Below are 23,393 nucleotides of genomic sequence, written 5' to 3'. Positions count from 1 at the left end.
ACTCAATTTCAAATTTGTTGAATTCATATTTCAGTAAATATGAATAATGATGTAACGAAGCTTTATAATTTATATCATTCTGGTAAGCTGTAACATAGTTCTATAACTTGTAGTATAAATCCAAAAATAGATCGGATTTATAGAATAAGTCACGTGGAGTGGAATATTGACGGGAAAAAAGCATGTGAGAAAATGATTCGAAATTCGTCATTTTTAAATAAACGACACACTAAAGTATATCTTACATAAAATATCAGTTGCTCTTTTTTCACCTACAGTAAGCTGTATCTTGCTTCATATGTATTCGAAATCGCCTACAGAAATAAAACTTTTCCAATAATCTTATTTGTTAGGACGCAATCACGTATCGTATCTCGTCCTTCACAACATGTTTTAGAACATGAGAATATATGAGTTCCATCAGTAAAGGTTTCAAAAACAGAAGTTTGTTTGTTTGTTTTTGAATTTCGCACAAAGCTACTCGAGGGCTATCTGTGCTAGCCGTCCCTAATTTAGCAGTGTAAGACTAGAGGGAAGGCAGCTAGTCATCATCACCCACCGCCAACTCTTGGGCTACTCTTTTACCAACGAATAGTGGGATTGACAGTAACATTATAACGCCCCCATGGCTGAAAGGGCGATCATGTTTGATGCGACGGGGATTCGAACCCGTGATCCTCAGATGACGAGTCGAACGCCTGAACCCACCTGGACATGCCGAGCCGGAGGCAGTCAATTTGAGTGAGTTTAAAAGAAAGTTTGATAGATACATGAATGATAAGGGCTGACTTTAATTTCTTTTAATAGTTTTTGTTTGGCTTAGAGGATTTAACAGCCGAGATGAGCCAACAGGTCCATTGTTCTCCCTAAACATTATGCTATTCTCATGCTATATTTGGAAAAGAAGCGTTATGGAAAAGTATGCGTGTTTCACTCATAAAATGTCTGACACGATAAATTTTGGAAGTTTCATTTTGATAACAGTAAATTTTCTAATATTTTAGAATGATAGGAACAAAATATTACTATTGTTCACAATATTTTTCTCATTTCAATGTATTTTCAGAAATGTTTCTTCATTAGTTTCAAACTTCTTTTCTATTATTAGCAAAACACACAGGCACTTGAAGCTTGCTGCAGCGTTTTCCAAGAAGCTCGTTTTCAAGTGTTTCAAAGAATAAAACGTATTACTTTCACCATTTTTATAAGAACAATGAATTCAAACCATTTAACATACGAATATTTTAATCTACGTTATGTAAACTTTTTTTCTTTGCGATAGAGAGCTCAGGTGTTCATGTACTCATTCTTAAATTCTATTAACATTTTCTTGCATCGAATTATGAAACTTTAAAGAAAACCTCGGATAAAATATATGGCTAATGAATTACTACAACTGTCTTTTAGCAAGGAGCACTATCATTTATTTTACCCTTAATTCAGTTATTACTTTCTTGTGTGCTACCTTTTCTATTAGCATATTTTAAAATGTAATGATAAAAATTAATGGTTAAATTGATGTAAAGGGAGATTATGAGGTCAACGTTTCAGTTAAATGATTTCATCAGAGCCTTGCCCATTTCCCAACAAAATATTGACCACGTATTTTTTGTTCTTACAACGATTTTAAACATTTCCACGTAGCTAAATCCATCTGTTATATGAGGCAATACAAACTATTATACTTTATTCAGTTTATTGGGGCCCTGTATGGCCAGGTGGTTGAGGCACTCGATTCGTAATCCGAGGGTTGCGGGTTCGAATCCCCGTTACACCAAATATGCGTGTTCTTTCAGCCGTGGGAACGTTATAATGTGACGGTCAATTCCATTATTCGTTGGTAAAAGAGTAGCCCAAGAGTTGGCGGTGGGTGGTGATGACTAGCTGCCTTCCCTCTAGTCTTACACTGCTAAATTAGGGACGGCTAGCGCAGATAGCCCTCGAGTAGCTTTGCGCGAAATTCAAAACAAATCAATCTGTTTATTGGTTTGTAATCGTTGAACAATCTTAGTAAAATTTGTGGAAATGTCCACAGATACGTAGCAAATAAAGTCAACTGAAACTCTGCATTTTAATCGGTCAAAACCCGTGTACTTGGTAATGACGCTGAATTGTAAATACGTGCAAGTCTTTAGCCTAAACTTACTTTATATGATTTCGTGTCATTATTTTGTATTTATTCCAAAGTCCTTTGATTAATGGAGGAATTAATAATAATAATACGTAGAAAAGGACAGATACTTACGCCTCCTAAACACAGAAACTACGTCAATATTTTATTCTTATTGCTAATTTATGCATTTTGGTGGGGACTTATATTTTGAGAATTCAGTAAAGGGAAACCAGAAAAAGTATTACGTATGAACAAGATTATAAAAATTATTATTTATTTATTGGTAGCATTTCCAAAGTAATATTAATTAACAGGCCATAATCCGTCTCTTCAAGTTAAACCTAATGAACTTTGTGTTGCGTTTACTGTGTCACATTTCAAGCAGTTTACTGTTGGAACTATTGCCGATGCAACTTTGAAAGAAGAAACTTTTCTTCATTGGTTGAAACATTTATCTTGCGATTAATGATTTTTTTTTGTTTGAGCATTGTGATTGTCTTAAAATATATGTTCATAAAGAAGTTGTTTGAACTACTCGGCGTGATTGTAACAGTTTTTCAAAACATATTATCGGTCTATACTTCAATTTAAGGTACTTTTATCACAAAAGGCTACAAGGAACAGTTACTTTGAAGATAGTCCTCATCTTTTTCTTCTATTTGTACTATTTAGTCTTATGTCTGTACGTGTTCATTACTTCCTTTCACGCACTTGTTATGGCTCGAGGAATAGTACCCTTCCTAGATGTTGGTCTGTTTGCGAAGAAACCAATACGCCTTGGGAGAGATCTCTGACATGGTAGCAAAGTGTAAGTACTGCATTAGTGATCAAATACCATTCGATTTTTCACCTTTTCTCAGCCTTTCCTTACATATCCATGCTCAGATTTCCTTTTTTCTCTGATCATCCTTTTAAGAAACATCATACGTTTGAGAAGTGTTTTATTCTTATTGAACACGCAAATTTCACATCACGTACCGAAGAGCACGCGAGTTTTAAACGTTAGTTCAGGTACGAACCAAAAAAAAGAGGACATATTGTGTGGTAAACAAGATTAAACCGTCGCCACCTGGAGGAATAAAATCTATCTACGTCTTTCACCAGGCAAAAACAATAGAAAAGAGCGCCCTCTATGATGTTTTAATTTTTAAAAAAAGGGCTGATTTGATCGTACCATAAATTTAGTTTGTAGAAAAATTTACTTTTAAACATAACATTTACTAAATGATTTGTAATGTATCCTGTAAAACATTTAGAAACCCTAATTAATTCTAACAGTTTGAGAATTACTAATTCGGCTGCTAAGTGTGATACAGCCTAATGTAAAATGGATCAGAGAAATAATTTAAACAAATATTTTATTGGAAAATGAAAAAATCAAATTTTCTTTAAGCATATTTTGTAAATGGAACTACTCAGTATAAAATTTGATGACGTAGTTAGCGCACGGCTTGCAGTTATTCAGTGTTTAAGCAATCAAATACAGTACAACATCGTCAAATGACAAGATGTTGCAAATACCTCGGGGAATTATGTGGATAGGGGGCGTTTATCTTACTGTGTGCGAAAACTAGTAACTTTCAGTTGAATTCAAGAGGTAAATGGAAGAAGAAATCACTTGTGGTCGTTACATGAGGCGATGCACATTTCATGTTTGTAGGTGATCTATTAACTTAAACGAGACAGAAAAAATTCTCAGCTTCTCTGAAAACATAATGATCGTTTCTTTTTGTGTGAGGTTGTTACGGTATAGAAGTAAATCTAATCTTCCAAATCAAATTAGGCGGAATAGAAATCCACGATGTGGGAATACCCTGAACACATTAGCGACATGACTCGTCAGTGAAGCTTGTTTATTTATCAGATTAAACCATTTAATCCAATTTAGCTTTAATATATATATATATATAAGTTTCTCGTGAATGACGTTCTTTCACTGCCTTTGAAAGACTCAAAAATGTCCAAAACCCGTTCATTCGCTTATTTTATTAATTAGGGTCAAACGTATCTAAGTGATCCTCTATGTTCTCTGTTACTCAATTGTATTTCAATGACATTATGTGACATGATTATTTATGACGTTGTGAAACTATTTTTGTTTTCAAAACAAAAAAAACGCGTCTTCTACGTATACTCATTAATATAACATTTTTCTTTTTTTTTTTTAATTTCGCGCAAAGCCACTCGAGAGCTATCTGCGCTAGCCATCCCTGATTTTGCAGTGTAAGACTAAATGGAAAGCAGCTAGGGCTACTCTTTTACCAACGAATACTGCGATTAACCGCACATCATAACGTCCCCACGGTAAGGTCGAGCATGTTTGGTGTGACGGGGATTCGAACCCACGACTCTCGAATTACGAGTTGAGTGCCTTAACCACCTGGCGATGACGAGCCATTACTTTAAATAGGAATACAGCTCTGTCATTTACTTAAAAGATATTTATAGTTTTTTCCTGTTATTCCAAAGGAATTACAAATCTTAAATGAAATGAAATATATTTAACGTAGTAGGCTTCAAACATACACTGCTGGCCACAATCTTAAGGCCAATGAACATGAAGAAAAAATATACATTTTGCGTTGTTAGACTCAACCACTTATTTGAGTACAGCTTCGAGAGATGAAAATAAGAAAAGGGAAAATAAAAATAAAAAACTGTTTTAGCATTTAATACGGAACATGTGAACACTGTGAAATTAGCCTTAATACTGGACAAAAGTTTAAGACCATACTCAAACAAAGCGTTAATCGGAAAACACGTAACGAAATTTAGTCATTTGCGTTTAAGCATTAGCTTTGTCAATATCTCCCACCGACATCTCCTGTGTTACATTGGGTAAAAATATGGCAAAGGCTAAAAAGTTGACAGAATTTGAACTTGGCAGAATTGTCGAGCTGCAAAAGCAAGACCTCTCACAACGTGCCATCGCTGGTGAGATTGGGCGTAGAAAAACTGCTGTTGCAAATTATTTAAAAGACCCAGAGGGATATGGAACGAGAATTTCAAGTTTTCGCCCAAAAAAAATTTGCCGGCGTTGAGCAGGAGGATTCGAAGGGTTGTCCGGCAAGACACCAGCCGATCGTCAAACCAGATTAAGGCTCTTACGGACGCAGAATGCAGCTCAAGAACAATAAGACGGCATCTACAAGAAAAATATTTTAAAAACCGTAAACGTCTTCAAAGACCACGCCTCCTTCCACACCACGAAACATCTCGGTTAAACTTTTCTGGGAAGCACCAAACATGGGACGTAGAAAAGTGGACGAAAATTTTGTTCTCTGATGAGAAATAATTTAACCTGGATGGTCCAGATGTTTTCCAACGTTACTGGCACGATAAGGATATCCCACAGGCGACATTTTATACACGACACAGTGGAGGAGGTTCCATCATGATCTGGGGTGATTTCTCCTTCCATGGAACAATGGAGCTTCAAGTTATACAGGAGCGTCAAACAGCAGCTGGTTATATTGGCATGTTGAAGAGAGATCCTCATTGACTGAAGGCCCTCGCATGTGTGGAAATGACTGGATCTTTCAGCAAGACAATGCTGCAATCCACAATGCCCGTAGGACAAAGGACTTCTTCATGGCGAATAATGTCATTCTTTTAGACCATCCAGCGTGTTCGACCGAACTGAACCCCATTGAAAATGTTTGGGGGTGGATGGCAGTAGAAATGGACGTCAATTCCAAACAGTGCATGATTTTCGTGAAGCCATCTTCACCACTTGGAATAACATTCCAGCCAGCCTTCTGCAAACGCTTTTTCTGACCATGCCAAAGCGAATATTTGAAGTTATTCGCAATGACGGTCGTGCAACTTACTACTGAGACCTCTTGTTGGGCATTTCCTTCCCTCTTCAGGACTTCTTTTTGGTATAGTCTTAAACTTTTGACCAGCTAGTATTTAGGCTAATTTCACAGTGTTCACATTTTCCCTATTAAATGCTATAAATGTTTTTTATTTTTATTTTCCCTTTTCTTATTTTCATCTTTCGAAGCTCTACTCAAATAAGTGGTTGAGTCTAACAACGCAAAATACATATTTTTTTCATTATGTTTATTGGCCTTAAGATTTTGCCAAGCAGTGTATCTTTCCGACTCCAGTGACAAATCTGAAGCACTTCGTTAAAAAAAACAATAATAAGTTTCTTATTGCTGTCATTCAGTTGCATCTCTAATTATATCCCAGATACAATTTATTCAAATGCCGTACAGAGATACAGTTAAGGTTTATCATTATTTTGTGATATCCATAACTTTGGTACGAGTATTGGAAATTAAACTAAAGTGCTGACCCTCGTATGTCTGAGGATTCACGCCGCTAAAAACTGGGTTTCGGTACTCATGGCGTAGCTTTGTGCTTAATTCTAAACAAATAAACTATAGCAGAAAGGGTTTAAAATAAATTTCGTGTTTACTGAATAGTAACAATAAAACAATGTTAAATTGTAACGGGGCTCTGCCTTTATGACGTAAAACATTCTGATAAACTGTAACTGAGCTATACTTTTATAACCTATACCATTCTGTTAAGTTGTAATGGAATTATGGAATTTTTTAAGCTGTAACAGAATTATATAACTTTGAGCATTTTAAGTTGTAACAGAGTTACATAAATGTAGCATTCTGGTAAGCTATAACGGAGTTATATAAGTTATAACTTATAGCTGTAATGGAACACTATCTTTTAAGTCTGTAACAGTATATACTTCAAATATATATTTCGTTTTCTCAATTTGTGTATTTTAATAAACTATACATGATATATTGGTGGAACCGTCTTAAAAACATACTGTCTTATGAAAGGTTAAAATGGCTCTTCAGAAAACGATAATGTGTCATAATGAAAAATGATTTTAAATAATCCAGAAAAACAAATTGTATAGAAAGCATAAATCAAAATATCATAAATGTAACAATGAAAGCTAAGCTTTATCTTTTCTTAAGATTAATCCAATGTATTTTTTATTTGAAATAAATAAAGTAGCACTTCATGTGTGAACTGACGCTTTTAAATAGTCTTAACAAACTAAAGTAAAATTCCGTTTACGGTTTCAGAGCTTGCTGTGTAGTACATGTGATCTTGGTGTCTGTTACTTATTAGGTCTAGGAAGTCAACTAGGTTGTATTAGTCACTCTATCGTAGCCAGTTCTTTTTTGGTCATTTAAAGAAAACTCATTTAAATGTTTGTTTAAGGCTTCCAACTTAATATTAATTGGATTTGTTTGTTTGAATTTCTTTAGTTAAGCATAAAGCTACACGATGAGCTGTTTGAGCTCTTCCCACCACACATTTGGAAACTCGGTTTCTAGTGTTATAAGTCCGCAGACATACCGCTATGCCATTGGGAAAGCTATTAACTAAGATCAAGTGCAGCTGTAGTCTTCCTTAATTGAAACAGAAATGAAGGCCAGAATGATAATATCTATAATTTTCTTTAGCCTCAAACAAGCGGACTATCATGGTATTATAAATTATTCTGATTGTTTTTTTAATTTCGCGCAAAGCTACTCGAGGGCTATCTGCGCTAGCCGTCCCTAATTTAGCAGTGTAAGACTAGCGGGAAGGCAGCTAGTCATCACCACCCACCGCCAACTCGTGGGATACTCCTTTACAAACGAATAGTGGGATTGACCGTCACATTATGACGCCCCCACGGCTAAAAAAGCGAGCATGTTTGGTGAGACAGAGATTCGAACCCGTGACCCTCGGATTACGAGTCGAACGCCTCAACACGCTTGGCCATGCCGGGCCAATTATTCTGATATAAACTAAGAAGCTACACAAACATTTAAACATGTTAATATTGGGGTTCTCTACATAGTTTTTATTTTGCTAGTCTTAATTTGGAGGTTCCTCTATATACATGTTGGTTTTTACCTTTCAGTTTTAGAGTTTATCCATCAAATATTGTTTCTTACTTGTCTTAATTTTGGGATTTCTATAGGAATATGCTTTTCCTTACTTGCCATAAGTTTGAGGTAACTTTACACATTCACATTTCATCCCTTACTGGTCTTAATTTTGAGTTCTATTTACACGCATTTTTCTTCTCACAAGTCGTAAGTTTGGAATTACTTTTCACACCCAACCAACCATGGCTATGGTTAGGGCGTTCGCCTCACAATCTGAGGGTCGCGGGTTCGAGTCCCCGTCACATCAAAGATGCTCGCTCTTTCAGCTAATGGGGTGTTCTAATGTGATGTTCAATCATACTATTCGTTGATAAAAGAGTAGCCCAGGAGTTGGCGGTATGTGGTGATGACTAGCTGCTTTCCCTCCTTCAACTATGGAAGTGTTCTAAGTGATGTTCAATCCTACTATTCGTTGGTGAAAGAGAAGTCTAAGAGTGGGCGGTGTGTGGTGATTACTAGCTGCCTTCCCTCTAGTCTTACACTGTTAAATTAGGGAGGGCTAGCACAGATAGCCCTCGAGTAGCTTTGTGCGAAATTCAAAAACAAACACACAAACAAAGAAAATATTCCTCACACACAGTCACACGCGATATTCTTTATTAGTTTTAATTTTGGCGTTTCTCTACACACATATACTGCTGGCCAAAATCATAAGGCCAATGAACATAAAGAAAATATATGCATTTTGCGTTGTTAGACTCAACCACATATTTGAGTAGAGTTTCGAAAGATGCAAATAAGAAAAGGGAAAATAAAAATAAAACACTTTTTTAGCATTTAATAGGGAACATGTAAACATAGTTGATTTTTGTACGTGACAAAATGTCAGTTCATGTGATGAAAAAGGATTTTTGGAAGACTCTGGTTTATTTACCAACAAGTACTTTATTCCGTATATATGTTTGTGAAATGGTGAACATGATTTATAAAGGAGAGTCGAACCCATCCCTAGAAAGTCGAATGCCCTGACAACAAGTCATGGCAGACCAGATGGGCGTAGAGGAAATAAACAGTTTTATGGGTTCAGTCTTCTTTACTAGATGTCTGTTTGTTTGTTTTGAATTTTGCGCAAAGTTGCACGAGGTCTATTTGCGCTAGCCGTCTCTAATTTAGCAGTATAAGACTCGAAGGAAGGGAGCTAGTCATCATCACCTACCGCTAACTCTTGAGCTACTCTTTTGTCAACAGATAGTGGGATTGACCATAACATTGTAACGTCCTCACGGCTGAAAGGGTAAGCATGTTTGGTGTGAAGGGGATTCGAACCAGTGATCCTCATTTTGCGAGTCTAGCATCTTTATCCACCTGGTCGCGTTGGGCCTTTGCTAGGAGTAACAGAAATTGCTTTATATTTCATTTGCTTATTGCAATCGTTTAATTTAATGCAAAGCAAGTACGAAAAACTTTAAGCTCAGAAACTGCACGCGAAATTATCCAAATGTAGTATTCCTTGTTTTTTAGGCTTTATATTTTAGCATTAAGATGAATTTAGGCCCAGTGTTATTACTGATCTCCGCGACAATGAGTCTCTTGTTATGTTCTTTCTTCTTCTATCTCTAAGTAAATAGGCATTTAGCATTAGATGCGCAGTGCGCTTTTGTAACGTTCGAAGGAAATGCGATGGAAAACTGCACTGAACAGATTATTTATTTTTCAAACTTAATATTAGATAATTCTAATAGAGCAAAATGAATTAAATCAAGGCTCTTTTATGAATAATATTTTACGAAGCTGTAACGTCCACAAGTAACAAAAAAAAAAAAGATTAAATTGAAGAAAGCGTTCAATGTTAAAATCGTAAGCAAAAATGAAGCTTTTAGAATGCATAAATTCAATTAAATTTTCCAATAGGCTTATCAGGAGTTTGAAGAGAACTGGCTCTGTAGCACTGGACACAAGATTAGAAGAAATATGGGTCTATATGTTATTTTAAAAACGTTGATATACTATGAACATTTTATAACTATCCTTTCTTTTTATACTATCTTTAGTTTTATAAACTCTTTATGCTACTTACGTAAACCTATCTTTGTGATGTTGAAATCATTAGTAAAATTGTCTTCGGGTTTTGCTTAGGATGTAAATATATGGCCCGGCATGGTCAGGTGGTTAAGGCACTCGACTCAAAATCTGAGAGTCGCGGGTTCGAATCCCCGTCACACAAAACATGCTCGGCCCTTTCAGCCGTGGGGTGTAATAATGTGATGTTCAATCCCACTATTCTTTCGTAAAAAAGTAGCCCAAGAGTTGGTGGTGGGTGGTGATAACTAGCTGCCTTCCCTCTAGCCTTACACTACTAAATTAGGGACAGCTAGCGCAGATGGCCCTCGTGTAGCTTTGCGTGAAATTAAAAAACAGACAAACGTAAATATATAAATGCATGTTTTTATACAAATCTCTGTAAGTACTAAGCACCTGATGCAAGTTTTCATAATAGAAACAGTTGTAGTTTGTAACGTAACTAAAGATGAAATTCTCATTAATCACAATACATACGTACATTTCAAACAATTGGGTAATAAATAAAGAGCACTGCCCAAACTTTCCGGCCAAAAATAGCGTTGTACAAATCACTTCGTAAGAAATGCTTCCCCAGTTGTACAGTGGTACAACGCTTTAAACCTAGTTCCGATACCCATGGTGGGCAGGGCACATACAGCGCATTGTGTAGATTTATGTTTAAATCCAAATAAGCAAGAAACGAAAGGAATAAATACTATTATATAAATAAATATTTTACAAACCATTAAGCAAAAATTAAATGACGTTGCACACGTGATACAAACATAAAATATTAACGGAAGGAATAGAAATATATATATATATATCCTAAAAGGTGTGTTTGTTTCTCGAATTTCGCGGAAAGCTACACGAGGGCTATCTGCGCTAGCCGTTCCTAATTTAGTAGTGTAAGACTAGAGGGGAGGCAGCTTGTCATCACCACCCATCGCCAACTCTTGGGCTACTCTTTTACCAACGAATAGTGGAATTGGCCGTCACATTATGACGCCCCCACGGCTGAAAGGGCAAGCATATTCGATGTGACGGGGATTCGAACCCGTGACCGTCGAATTACGAATCGAACGCCTTTAACCCTCCTGGCCATGCCCGACCACCTTAGAAGGATCCTCTTCTAAGAAGAGGAAATCAGCCATTCCACTGTCCAGAAAATAGTCAACAAGTGGAGGGCTTTCAAAACAACTGCCAACATGCCCAAGTCTGGTCGTCCAAGCAAGTTCACCCCGAGAGCAGACCATAAGATGCTAAAAGAGGTCTCCAAACACCCTAACATGTCATCACGGGACCTACAGCAGGCTCTGGCTACTGTTGATGTGAAAGTGCATGCCTCTACAATCAGAAAGAGACTGCACAAGTTTAACTTGCTTGGGAGGTGTGCAAGGAGGAAACCTTTGCTCTCTAAGAGAAACATCAAGGTCGGACTAAAGTTTGCCAGAGAGAATGTAGAAAAAGACCAGAACTTCTGGAATAATGTTCTTTGGACAAATGAGTCCAAAATTGAATTATTTGGACACCAGAACAGAGGACATGTTTGGTGTAAACCAAATATAACATTCCAGGAAAAGAACCTCATACCAACTGTGAAGCATGGAGGTGGAAGTGTCATGGTTTTGGGCTGCTTTGTTACAGCAGGACCTGGACAACTCACAACCATAGAATCCATCATGAATTCTATTGTGTATCAGAGGGTGTTTGAGGATCATGTGAGACCATCTGTACGAAAATTAAAGCTGAAGCGGAACTGGACCCTGCAACACGACAATGACCTCAAACATACCAGTAAGTCCACTAAGGACTGGCTGAAAACTAAGAAATTGAGAGTTCTGGAATGGCCGAGTCAAAGCCCAGATCTTAATCCCATTGAGATGCTGTGGGGTGACTTGAAACGGGCTGTACATGCAAGAAACCCCTCAAACATCTCACAGCTGAAAGAATTATGCATTGAGGAGTGTGGCAAACTTTCTTCAGACCGATGTCAGAGACTGGTAGATGACTACAAAAAGCGTCTCACTGCAGTTATTTCAGCCAAAGGGGGTAACACTAGCTATTAGGGGGTAGGGTGTCCTTACTTTTTCCTGAGTTAGAATATGCATTTTTGTGGAATTACATTTACAGAAGATATTGAAAATTCTTTTCTTCAGTTTTAATTGTTTAGTTATATTCCTATAATCTCTCAGTGTTGTTAAAATTCAAATTAAATATCTATATATTCAAAAATGTTATACAATACACAGGCTTTCAAAGGGTGTCCTTACTTTTTCACATTACTGTATACCCTATTGTGTAGCTTTGCACTTAAAAACAAACAAGCAAACCTAGAAGGAAAGAGCCATACAGTGATTAGTATACTATATAGAAAAATAAAATTATGTTCTTTTTCTTGTATTCTAATCATATAGTATTTAATGTAACTATATTAAAAAGGCATATAAAGGTAATTTCAAGTTAGTAATTTACGGCGAATTTTTTCTTTCATGTTCGTTTTACTAATTTTCGAAACAGCTTCCACAGGCAGTTTTTATATATTTTCCCGACTAACTTGTGAAAAATGAGACCATAAATAGTTCTTTATATATTGTCTAGACTGATTACTGAGCAATGAAATCATACTGTGTAGTTTTTTTATATATTGTCCAGACTGATTAGTGAACAATTCAACAATTTATGAAAAGTAAGTTATGTCTGCTCTTACTTTATTACAGAAGTATCATAATTTTAAATTTGAATGCAGCTTTTATTTTCGCATCTCATTTATTATTAATATTTGTCTCATCTAATCACATCTTTCAGATCTACATTAAGTATTATAAGACAGGTAATTCTTCGATTTTGTGTCATTTGATGGTCATTTTGGCTATTAGCTTTGACAAGTGCCATGATTAATTAATATGTACAGTGAGTATATATGGTTTTTCTGAAGTTTTCCAGTTAATAACTTATTCTATTCAAGTTTGGTGCTAAAAATTGAAAGGCCCAAAGTTCGAATCACGATATACTGGTAAATACACATCATACTTTTACTTGTGAACGTATTATAATCGTGAGTTTTGACAAGGCCAGGTGGTTAGGGCGCTTGACTCGTAATCTGAAGGTCACACTAAAAATGCTCGCCCTTTTAGTCGTAGGGGCGTTGTATCTATATTTGGTCAGCCAATCTCACTATTTGTTGATAAATGAGTAGCTCAAAAGTTGGCGGTGGATGGTGATGACTAGCTGCCTTCCTTCTGGTTTTACACTACTAAATTAGGGACTGCTAGCACAGATAGTATTCGTATAGCTTTGAGCAAAATTTAGAAAACAATCAAACAAACATTGTGATCGTGACAGTCATTCCTAATATTGAAGTAAAGTAGCCTCACCGGCCAACAGTTCTAAGTCAGTTCGTTTGGCGTAAGGCATCGTAAGGGTTGAAAATACCAAAGCTAATTGTTTTTTTTTGTTTATTATTTATCATTGTTAGTCACAGGATTACGTGATGAACCTGAAATTCAGGAATAAAAATAAAAAGGTTCACAATCAGCTGAAGATATGAAAGACCAGTAAAACCACATGTGCGTGAAGGATTAGTCCATTATTCTCATGTAAAAAACACAAAGCGTAGTTACTAATTAACTTATACTAGCTCACCTACCACCCCTTTTGAATGATTATGGACATAGACCGTTTTCTCTTTTGAGGTCTGAGACCAACTACTTTCGAAAAGCTCGATGAACTTAGTACGGTGAGATAATTGAGAAGGACAAATGAAATGGGATGGAAAATTAAATGAACGTTAATGCAGCTCATGCATTAAGAAGTCCTTTCCTTTGATTAGGTGCAATTTGGACACGAAGGTAGCATTTTGTTTTGAGACACTGCTAATTAACTGTAGCTTTGACATGAAATTACAGAAATGAAACTCTACTTCAGGTTATTTATAATCTACCATAAAACCAATTTAACTAAAAGACTGAAAGACAAATTCAGCTAAGTGCAATGGACTTTCTACCTTTGTTTAAGGAACTAATGCAATAAATGGACCCTCCACGATTTTATAATCTCTAATCAGGTATGAAACAGAATAAAGCATATATATATACATATATGTATAATATTAAAATACATGGGTATATATATATATATATAAGTATAATATTAAAATATCTGACACATTTCTTGAAAATATATTTATTACAAAATCGTAACTTAACAAGCGACAAAGACATACATGGCGTTTACTTATATATCTAAACTCATGTTCACTTAATTTCTTTCCACGTGCTGCCTATTGAAAGTCAAAATTTCAAAATGCTTACCAATTTGTCCTTCTGACATGATCCCACAGAATTTTTCTCCATCCAACTCAAAGAAGTCGGCTTCACATTTATCGTCGTATTCAACGTCAAATAGCTCCACCTGGAGGCGAAGTTTACAAACCGTAGTTGAGCTTTTTAGGATGACATAATCGCAAATTCGGCGATTATCATAATTCGAGGGAAAGTCGGGGCTGGACAGTTTGAACTGAGGCTCTGTGAACCTTCTGTCGCAACTCGGTGGTGGACACTCTTGCTGTACAGCGGTGAGAAGAAAACCGAGTCCAGTCACCTCATTATCAGAGTGAAACTTCATCGAAATTTCTGAATCATCAAATTCAATAATACCTGCAAAACATTATTTATAAATAAGTATATCTAAATATAAATAATTGTAATTATTTAAGTGTTAAAGCTGCACAATAGACTGTCTGTCTGCGATGTGTCCACTGAAGGGATCGAACCTCTAATTTCAGAATTATAAGTTTTTCAAATTTTCTGTTAAGCTTCGGAAAAAATAAATAAAACCATAATTTATTTCAAGAATCTAAAAGGTATTCAGAACTTTCGCACGAAACAACAAAAACGCCATCTACAAATATCCACTTTTAATTTGGAGCTGACGACATAGAAAACAACACTCACTGCCAGAGTCGGTGCTCGAATTGATGCTCGTAGATTGTGTAGTAAGGCCTGGCATGGCCTAGCACGTAAGGCGTGCGACTCGTAATCCGAGGGTCCCGGGTTCGCGCCCGCGTCGCGCCAAACATGCCCGCCCTCCCAGCCGTGGGGGCGTTATAATGTGACGGTCAATCCCACTATTCGTTGGCGGTGGGTGGTGATAACTAGTTGCCTTCCCTCTAGTCTTACACTGCTAAATTAGGGACGGCTAGCACAGATAGCCCTCGAGTAGCTTTGTGCGAAATTCCAAAACAAACAAACAAACAGATTGTGTAGTACGCTTTAGAGGGTTTAGAACCATGAATTAGATTCAAAATCTGGGCTCGTTAATTACCAGGTCACATTTGGCCAAATCAATAGATCTATCGTTAATAAATGATTATACTTTACCTTTATAAAGGAAATATTTGATATAATTAAAAACTCAGGAAAAATATTCAAATTGAACCATTAAATCTCTGACGGTTAGAGATTACATGGACAGTTTACAGTGTAAACATTATAAGAAATTCAAATCTATTTCTATATTTCGCTCACTGAATGGAGAATTTGACATTCACTCTGAAGGTCTCGGGTTCGAAACCCCGTCCTACCAAACATGCTATCCCTTTCAGTAGTGCGGTCGTTATAACGTTACGGTAAACTCCATTATTTGTTGGTAAAAGAATAGCCCCAGAGTGGGCGATGGGTGGCGAAGATTAGCTGTCCTCCCTCTAGTCTTTCATTATTTAATTAAGGATGGTTAGCGCAGATAATTCTCGTGTAGTTTTTCGCGAAATTCGAAACAAACAAACTCACTAGATCTTCTAATAGAAACAGCTAAACATATATTCTACGAAATCCTATCACAATACAGAAGCCCTAAAAAAGTAAGATGACAGTATAACAATAATAATTAAAATAGCTGTTGAATACGTAACTATTACTATCACAAACAACACAACACTCAAATACACAGCAAATATAAGTGAAGGAAGATATATAACCTGCCAACATAAAGTGGACATAGCCCTGAAAAGGAAAGTTGGAATAGAAATCAATAGGTATCCAAATCAGATTACTTAACTCTCAAACAGCGGAATGTTGTATAGTAGCATCAGTTGATGATGGCCGCCGTTTAAGGGTTAAAGCCAAGTTTAGGACACCTAACAGTTCAAGAGGGAAAAAAGATCTACTAAGCACTTGACCTTCCAAGATCATTAAAAAGACCTAAATCCCATTGATTTATTGCCTTTGACTAACATTTCATTAATTAAATCAACGTTTTTACAGGATGTAAAAATTTTCCATGTTAATCTAAGTGAGAGGATGTTTCTTACCACAATTATTGGAACTTTTCTAGTAAAACAGAAATTACACCTTTTGAGATTGTGAAAGACATTTTCATAGGTTATTGCCTGTAAACGTCTGATTTCAGGTTATTTTAAGGAATAGTTCAGGTTCAAAATGTAATGAAAGTATGCACAATCCAGTGTACAAAGGGAATTTCCTCCTGTGCAAAAGAAAACAAAAACAAAACCTGAATTTTAATTCATTCCCTCCCCCTAGCTTCTCTTTCCCTCCACTCTGGTGGGAAGGTTTGGATTCAACTCTAGCACTGACACATCTAAGTGTGGTCTCCAAAGTAAGGGGTGAACTATTTCTTTCCAAACTGAATTAGCCCTATAACTACCACTTAAATCTAAATTATTAATGTACCAAACTGTTTGCTAGTTTATGGTCAAAATCCCTAATAGTACATAAGTCAGAGAAGGAAAGTAAATACAAATATAAATATAAATAGAGCTAATGTTGAAATTAATACAGTTAATTATTATTCGGGGTCAACTATGTATTTTACGTGACAAATCATTTTTTTTCTATGAATGTTTTATATTATATGCAGTTCTTTACATTTGAATATTGTAACAGGCAAAACACGAAGATTAATCCACAAATACACCCTCGCGGTAGTGAAGAATACAACTCGGTAATTTGACGGTTAACATGTTTTCCGGTTTTTCTTTTAAATTGTCATTAACTGTGAGTTTTATTTGTTTGAGGTTAGCACAGAGAAATACGGTAACGACAGAAAGTGTTCGTATCCCTGCGTCCCGAGTGGTTTTTTGTTCATAACTTAAAAAGTATCACGAGTAGGCTAATAGAAGTATGGTATATTATAAATATAATACTAACACACATCTACATAATTTTTTTATGTAAATTAAACGACAAATAAACTGTTTATAAACAAATAACCTAAAATAGGAGTAGCAGAAAGTGTTCGTACTGTTCAGAATGTGTGAAAAAACTGATATTCCCGTAAAAATTTTGTTTAGTTTGGCGAATAGATTACATTATATCATTCCAAAACTAGACACTGGGTTCATAATTATAGGAATTTAGCCAGCAAAAAAATGTACTTCCGGCAATTTAGCGCCGTCTCCGTCATTATTTGCTTGGTCATTATGACGAACAGGAAACAACTGTCCAGTGATTTAAAAAACCGAATTATTGTAAAATACAAGCCTCGTGTGTCTCTTTCCGGTATTGCTACACAACTTAATGTGCCGAAATCTAGTGTTCAAAGCATAATTGCCAAGTTTAAGCTTACAGGATCAACTGATAACCTCCGTCGTTACGGACGCCCCACCAAAATTCCAGTAAGAACCAAGAGGAAGGTTCTCAGAGAAGTTAGTAGGAACCATCGTTTAACACGTAATGACATACAGAAACTGGTAAGGGAAACTGGGGTTGAAGTAAACACCTCTACAGTTCTGAGTTCAAAGCATGCTGTCCTCGTAGAACTCTATATTTAAAGCCTGTTCATTTAGAAGCACGATTGAGGTATGCAAGAAAGCATGTAGATAAACCATTTACTTATTGGAAGAGTATTCTTTGGTCAGACGAGACTAAAATCGAGCTTTTCGGCCACAATGATGTTCGCAATATTTTCCGTAAGAAGGGGGAACGAAATCTTCCAAAGAACACCGTCCCTACAGTTAAACACGGAGGTGCCTCGATCATGCTATGGGGTTCCTTCAGCTCTTCTGGTGTAGGCAGCCTTCACCGCGTCAACGGAATCATGAAAAAAGAAGAGTACGTTGATATATTAGGCACTTATATCAAGAATGATACTTGGAACTTGCGGCTTGGGCGTCGTTGGATCTTCCAGCACGACAATGACCCTAAGCACACATCGAAATATATGCAATCCTGGTTGCAGAGGAACCATATAAGCGTTCTGGAGTGGCCATCGCAGTCACCTGATCTCAACCCAATTGAAAACGTTTGGCATGAGTTGAAGACCAGGGCTCGTCAGCGTCATCCGAAAAACTTGTAAGAGTTGGAGGCCTTCTGTAAAGAAGAATGGAAGAAAATACCAGTCGAGTACTGTCAAACGATCATGGAGGGTTATGAGGAGAGATTGCGCTAAGTAATTCACCTGAAAGGCTACACCACTGACCAATAAAGTAGACGCACGAACACTTTCTGTCCCTCCTATGTTTGATTATTTGTTTATAAACAGTTTATTTGTCGTTCAATTTACATAAAACTTTATGTTGATGTGTGTTAGTATACTATTTATAATATACTCTACTTTCATTATCCTAATCTGATACTTTTTAAGTTATGAGGAAAAAACTACTCACGACGCAGGGTTACGAACACTTTCTGTCGTAACTGTGCAATGAACTATCTTTGCCCTGCCCAACATGGGTATCGAATCCTTGATTCTAGCGTTTGAAATCCGCAGACATAACGCTGTACCACTGGGGGGGGGACCGGACAACAGTGAAAACCGAAATAAATGCTCCTTTTTTTTGCGTTTAAGAAAATGACCTTTTGTCCCAATATGTACCTAAAAATAATTTATTCCTATAATAAGTAGCACGTCTGTTTTAGTATCCGTGCTATTCCTAAAACTCATTAAGAGTCAATTTTAGTTTATTTTTTTCCATAACGAAAGAAACCATACAATAAATAAAATAATATTTTTTAATTTATCCGAACAACCTAAAAACATTACCATAAAGCTATTTAATAATGATCTTCCCGCATGGTGTACAATGCATCGTTCTCTGTAGTACGCCTAATAAGTACAACTCAAATGTCAGTGGTCATTTTCTGTTTAATTTTGTAAGTAACAGAAATTCAGTAATGAGTCCATCTGTACTGGTTCACAGTACCTAATTTACGTTCTAATTTACTCTGATGAACCAGATACATTTGTACTATATATTACTGCAAAATCTTGTTTGTTTCAGATATCTTGTCGCGTCTTTTCTGCTGTATCCACTGAGGTGAACCTAATCCCTAATTTTACTATTTTTAATCCGAAGATTTACCGCTGTTACTCCAGGGTCTCTTTTGGATATTCACACGAAGCTGCACAAAGGCTATCTGCGCTAGACGCTTTTAATTTTAAACTGACGGAGTAGGGATACACAACCCACGATTGGGTTACTCTCATTCAGTATTGGGATTTGACCATCTTATAACGCACCACGGACCCAAAGTGCGGAAGGCGATTTTCCGACAGCGAACTCACAGACCGACATGTTAACTACTAGGCCACGTTCGGTCCAGTTAATCTTAATAACATACGTGTACATTACATGTTAAATATCTCTTCAAAAATATTAAAGGGAAAATCCTTTTGAACAGTTTTATTCTTAAGTTTACGAATAAAGAACAACTCTACGAGATAGGGACATGTTCATCATTCTTTGAACGTCGCGTAATAATAAAATACCAGATCACACATTGAAATACTTTCAAAGAATGGAATTAGAGGTTGTTGGATTTATGATATTACCCACTACAGAACAGCCATCTACGCGTCCTTATTTACAAAATAATCAATCTACGAATATATAACTAACAATCTTTGAAATCCATTACAATTCGCTTTATATCAAGATAGCTTTCCTGTATCCTGAGCTGAGATCAGCCCTTGCGTTGACTAGGTGGCGCTGTGACGATTGATCATGTGTGTAAATATTAGCGTAGTTGTCAGGTGGCTTGTTCAGGGAATTCTTTGTTTGAACATATTTACATCATATAGAAGATTATTGTTACTAATGCGTGTCAGAGCAGTTCCCGTAAAATTAATTGCTGAATTCCCATGTGCCTTTGTTTATAGAGTTTAGTGGCAGAAATTCTTTTGGTTGAAACACACTTCATTTCAAATAATAATGAAGAAATTTTAATACAGTTTTTGTTATTAGCCTCCAGGCGATTGCTGGTAATGTTTAAAACAAAATGTTTTTAAGTAAAAGTTTATCACTTGCTTTTCACTTCTGCTTTCATAACACATAACATATCTGTTAAGTCTCATTTATGTGATTAGAAAGTCGTCTTCATAGCTTTCTGAAGTGTTATAGAGTAGTAGAAACTCGTATTAATGAACTATAAAGACAAAAGTTTCTCAAAATTAAAGAACAATAGAAATTCGCTTTTCATTAACTATGAAAATACATTTTCAGAAAGATTAAAAAATAGTAGAAACTCGTATTAATGAAGTGTAGAACTGTAGAGGTAATATTTTCTGAAGTGCTAATTAATAGTGGAAATCTGTTTTAATTAATTAAAAGGGTGAGATTTTCTAAAGGATTAAAGAATATTATTAATTCATATCAATTAACTATGAAGATAGAATTTTAAGATTAAGTTTCAGTATTACTAAAATTACTGCCTCGTTAGTGGTAAAAACAGAGGTTTATTAGAACACGTTTCGAATTTTCATATCTATTTTAGGGTTTGCTTTTTCCATCTCGCGCAAAGCTACTCGAGGGCTATCTGCGCTAACCATCCTTAATTTAGCAATATAAGACTATAGGGATGGCAGCTAGACATCACCACCCACCGCCTACTCTTTTACCAACGAATAGTGGGATTGACCGTCACATTATAACGCCCCCACGGCTGAAATGGCGAGCATGTTTGGTGCGACCGGAATTTGAACCCGCGACCCTTATATTACGAGTTGAACGTCTTAGCCCACCTGGCCATGTCGTGCCGTATTTCAGGGAAATAACATATTGTATTAAACAAACTTTTAAGAAAAACATTAATAAAATTAATATGGTTTTAGTGTTTTATAAAACATACTGCAAACTAAAAAATTATTAGTCCACCAGAGAAATGTCTGTCTTTTTTTTTTTTTTTTTTTCTTTACTTTCGAGTTGGTATCTATACATTTTTGACCAATAGAGTCCGCTATCTTTTACAAAGATAAAGTATGTATTGTTTGTTGTTGAGCCCAAAGCTACACACGTGTGCCCACCACGACTATCGAAGCCTTGTGATTTGCTTTTAGCAGTGTGAGCCCTCAGACTTAACGCTAAGTCAATGGGGGATAAAGCAAATATGTTAGAAACGTAGTTTTAGCGTGTATCTCTGTATTTTTATTCTTTTGTAATCGTTCCTTTCATTAATCAGACTTCATTGACAATGTTGCGGTAGTACTTTTATTACCATGATAACTAAAGGTAAAATCAGAGAATTTCTGGAACCCCTACAGGGCTATGCTGGGCGATCATATTGAATTACACTGTATGTTTTACACACACAAATACTGTTTGTTCTCAGTTTAGAAACAAAATTGAGAATCGTATACTGAATCTCCAGCGTCTACATTCTACTGCAGAGATCCGATCCCAGGAATTCCACCCTCACTCCTCCAAAGTTACTAACAGCTAATTTTAATGGGTTTTTTGTTTGTTTTATTTCTTTTCGAAAGTTTAGAAAACTGGTCGCCATACGTTTTGTTCCCCATATATGTGCGATTAGTTAAACATATTCGTATAAACTTGACTATTTATATAATGGTCTTGCTAATTTGATAACATGATTGCTTTTCGTTGTTTTCTTGTTTTAATAACGAACATGTATTAGTATTTTCAAAAGCGTAAAGTAATGCAACTAAAAATTCAGGATTGTTTTTATAGTGATTATTAAATATTTAGCTGTAGGTAAGGTAATATTTGCCAGTGGTACAGCGGTATGTCCTCTGACTTACAAAACTAGAAACCGGATTTCGATACCCCTGGTAGACAGAGCGCAGATAGCCCATTCTGTTGTTTTGTGCTTAACTTCAAACAAATATAAGATAAATAACTTTTCTTCCCCTAAGAGTCACACTAGAATTTTTAATAAGAGTTTGGTAACTATTATCGTAATGATACTTCAATATTTATTTCACTCTGCTAGTTCTTTGTTTTGTTGTTAAGCACAAAGCTATACAATAGACTATCTGTGCTACGCTCACTGTGGATATCAAAACTCATATTTTAGTGTTATAAGTCCTTAGATTTGCCGTTGAGCCACCATGGAGAGTTGACAAGAGTTGATAGTTAAGCCCAGACTAACAGACGAAAAGTTAATTTTAGATTAAGAGTTGAGTAGTTAATCTTACAGTATAAATTAGATTGTCAATCTTAGATTAAAAGTTTGTTTGTTGGTTAAATTTTGCGCAATAGTACTCGAGAGCTATCTTCGCTATCCGTCTCTAGTTTTGATGTGATAGTTTAGAGGGAGCCACCGCTATCTCTTGGGCTACTCCTTACCAATAAAGAATGGGACTGACCGTTGTATTATGGTTCCTCTACTACTGAAAACACGAGAATATTAAGAGTTGGATCGTTATACCATGAGATGGGTAAGTAAGCTTAGATTAAGAGATAGCTAGCCATTTTTACACCAAGTTAATCTCGCATTAAAAGTTGAATAATTATCTCAGAATAAGAGTTGAACAATCAAACTTAGGCTTACAGATGCATAGTTAATTTCACACTAAGATCATGATAGCTAATTGTAAATTAAAAGTCCTTAATATTAAACTACGTGTTCAATGGGTAATCTTAGATTAAAAATTGAATAGGTAAAAATCTTGCAGTGAGAGGGGAACAGTTAATCTTGCATTAAGAATTTGATAACCTTATGCTAAGAGTTGGGTATATATTCTCACTAAAATTTGACTATTATTTTAGCATTAAGAGACTGAAATTATATCCCCGTTAAAACATTCATAGGTATTCTTATAAAAACACTTCGACAAAGATTTAGTTATTTATTTCTACACAAAAATTCCATCTTTATTCTTGCAATAAAAGTTCGGCCGATAAAAATGTTTTTGTTAAGATATGGTGAATTCGGTTCTTTGCTATTCAGGAACATAAAATAAATGCCACTGTTGACTGAAGTGAACCGAGCGCAATAGTATTAGGTAAAAAGTGAGTTGTTAGGAAGCTCAGGGAGAGCCTTCTGATGAGTGATTTCGAAAGTTCGGGACATAAAGAACTAGTGAGTTCTTATGGAAAGGTATGTGAAGGCTGTGGGTGATTTAATTACGTTTATGACTGTTCAATACTTAAGTAACTA

At 35.9% G+C, this 23,393-nt stretch overlaps 1 protein-coding gene and 1 long non-coding RNA gene across 2 annotated transcripts in view; one reads left to right on the top strand and one right to left on the bottom strand.

The window, feature by feature from the left end:
• LOC143235071 (uncharacterized) overlaps nt 1–23,393 on the top strand; it is a 110,080-nt gene that overhangs the window by 19,496 nt on the left and 67,191 nt on the right. The window contains exon 2 of the long non-coding RNA XR_013018912.1: nt 22,540–22,671. This is a non-coding gene — a long non-coding RNA (uncharacterized LOC143235071). The remainder of the gene's footprint in view (nt 1–22,539; nt 22,672–23,393) is intronic.
• LOC143235069 (embryonic protein UVS.2-like) overlaps nt 1–23,393 on the bottom strand; it is a 45,034-nt gene that overhangs the window by 19,213 nt on the left and 2,428 nt on the right. The window contains exon 2 of the mRNA XM_076472844.1: nt 14,352–14,696. Within this exon, the coding sequence (XP_076328959.1) occupies nt 14,352–14,696 (345 nt within the window). The remainder of the gene's footprint in view (nt 1–14,351; nt 14,697–23,393) is intronic.

The sequence above is a fragment of the Tachypleus tridentatus genome, chromosome 12, assembly GCF_004210375.1.
Source record: "Tachypleus tridentatus isolate NWPU-2018 chromosome 12, ASM421037v1, whole genome shotgun sequence".
Taxonomy (NCBI): domain Eukaryota; kingdom Metazoa; phylum Arthropoda; class Merostomata; order Xiphosura; family Limulidae; genus Tachypleus; species Tachypleus tridentatus.
The sequence above is the reverse complement of the archived record's forward strand: the minus strand, read 5'-3'. Positions and strand labels throughout refer to the sequence as shown.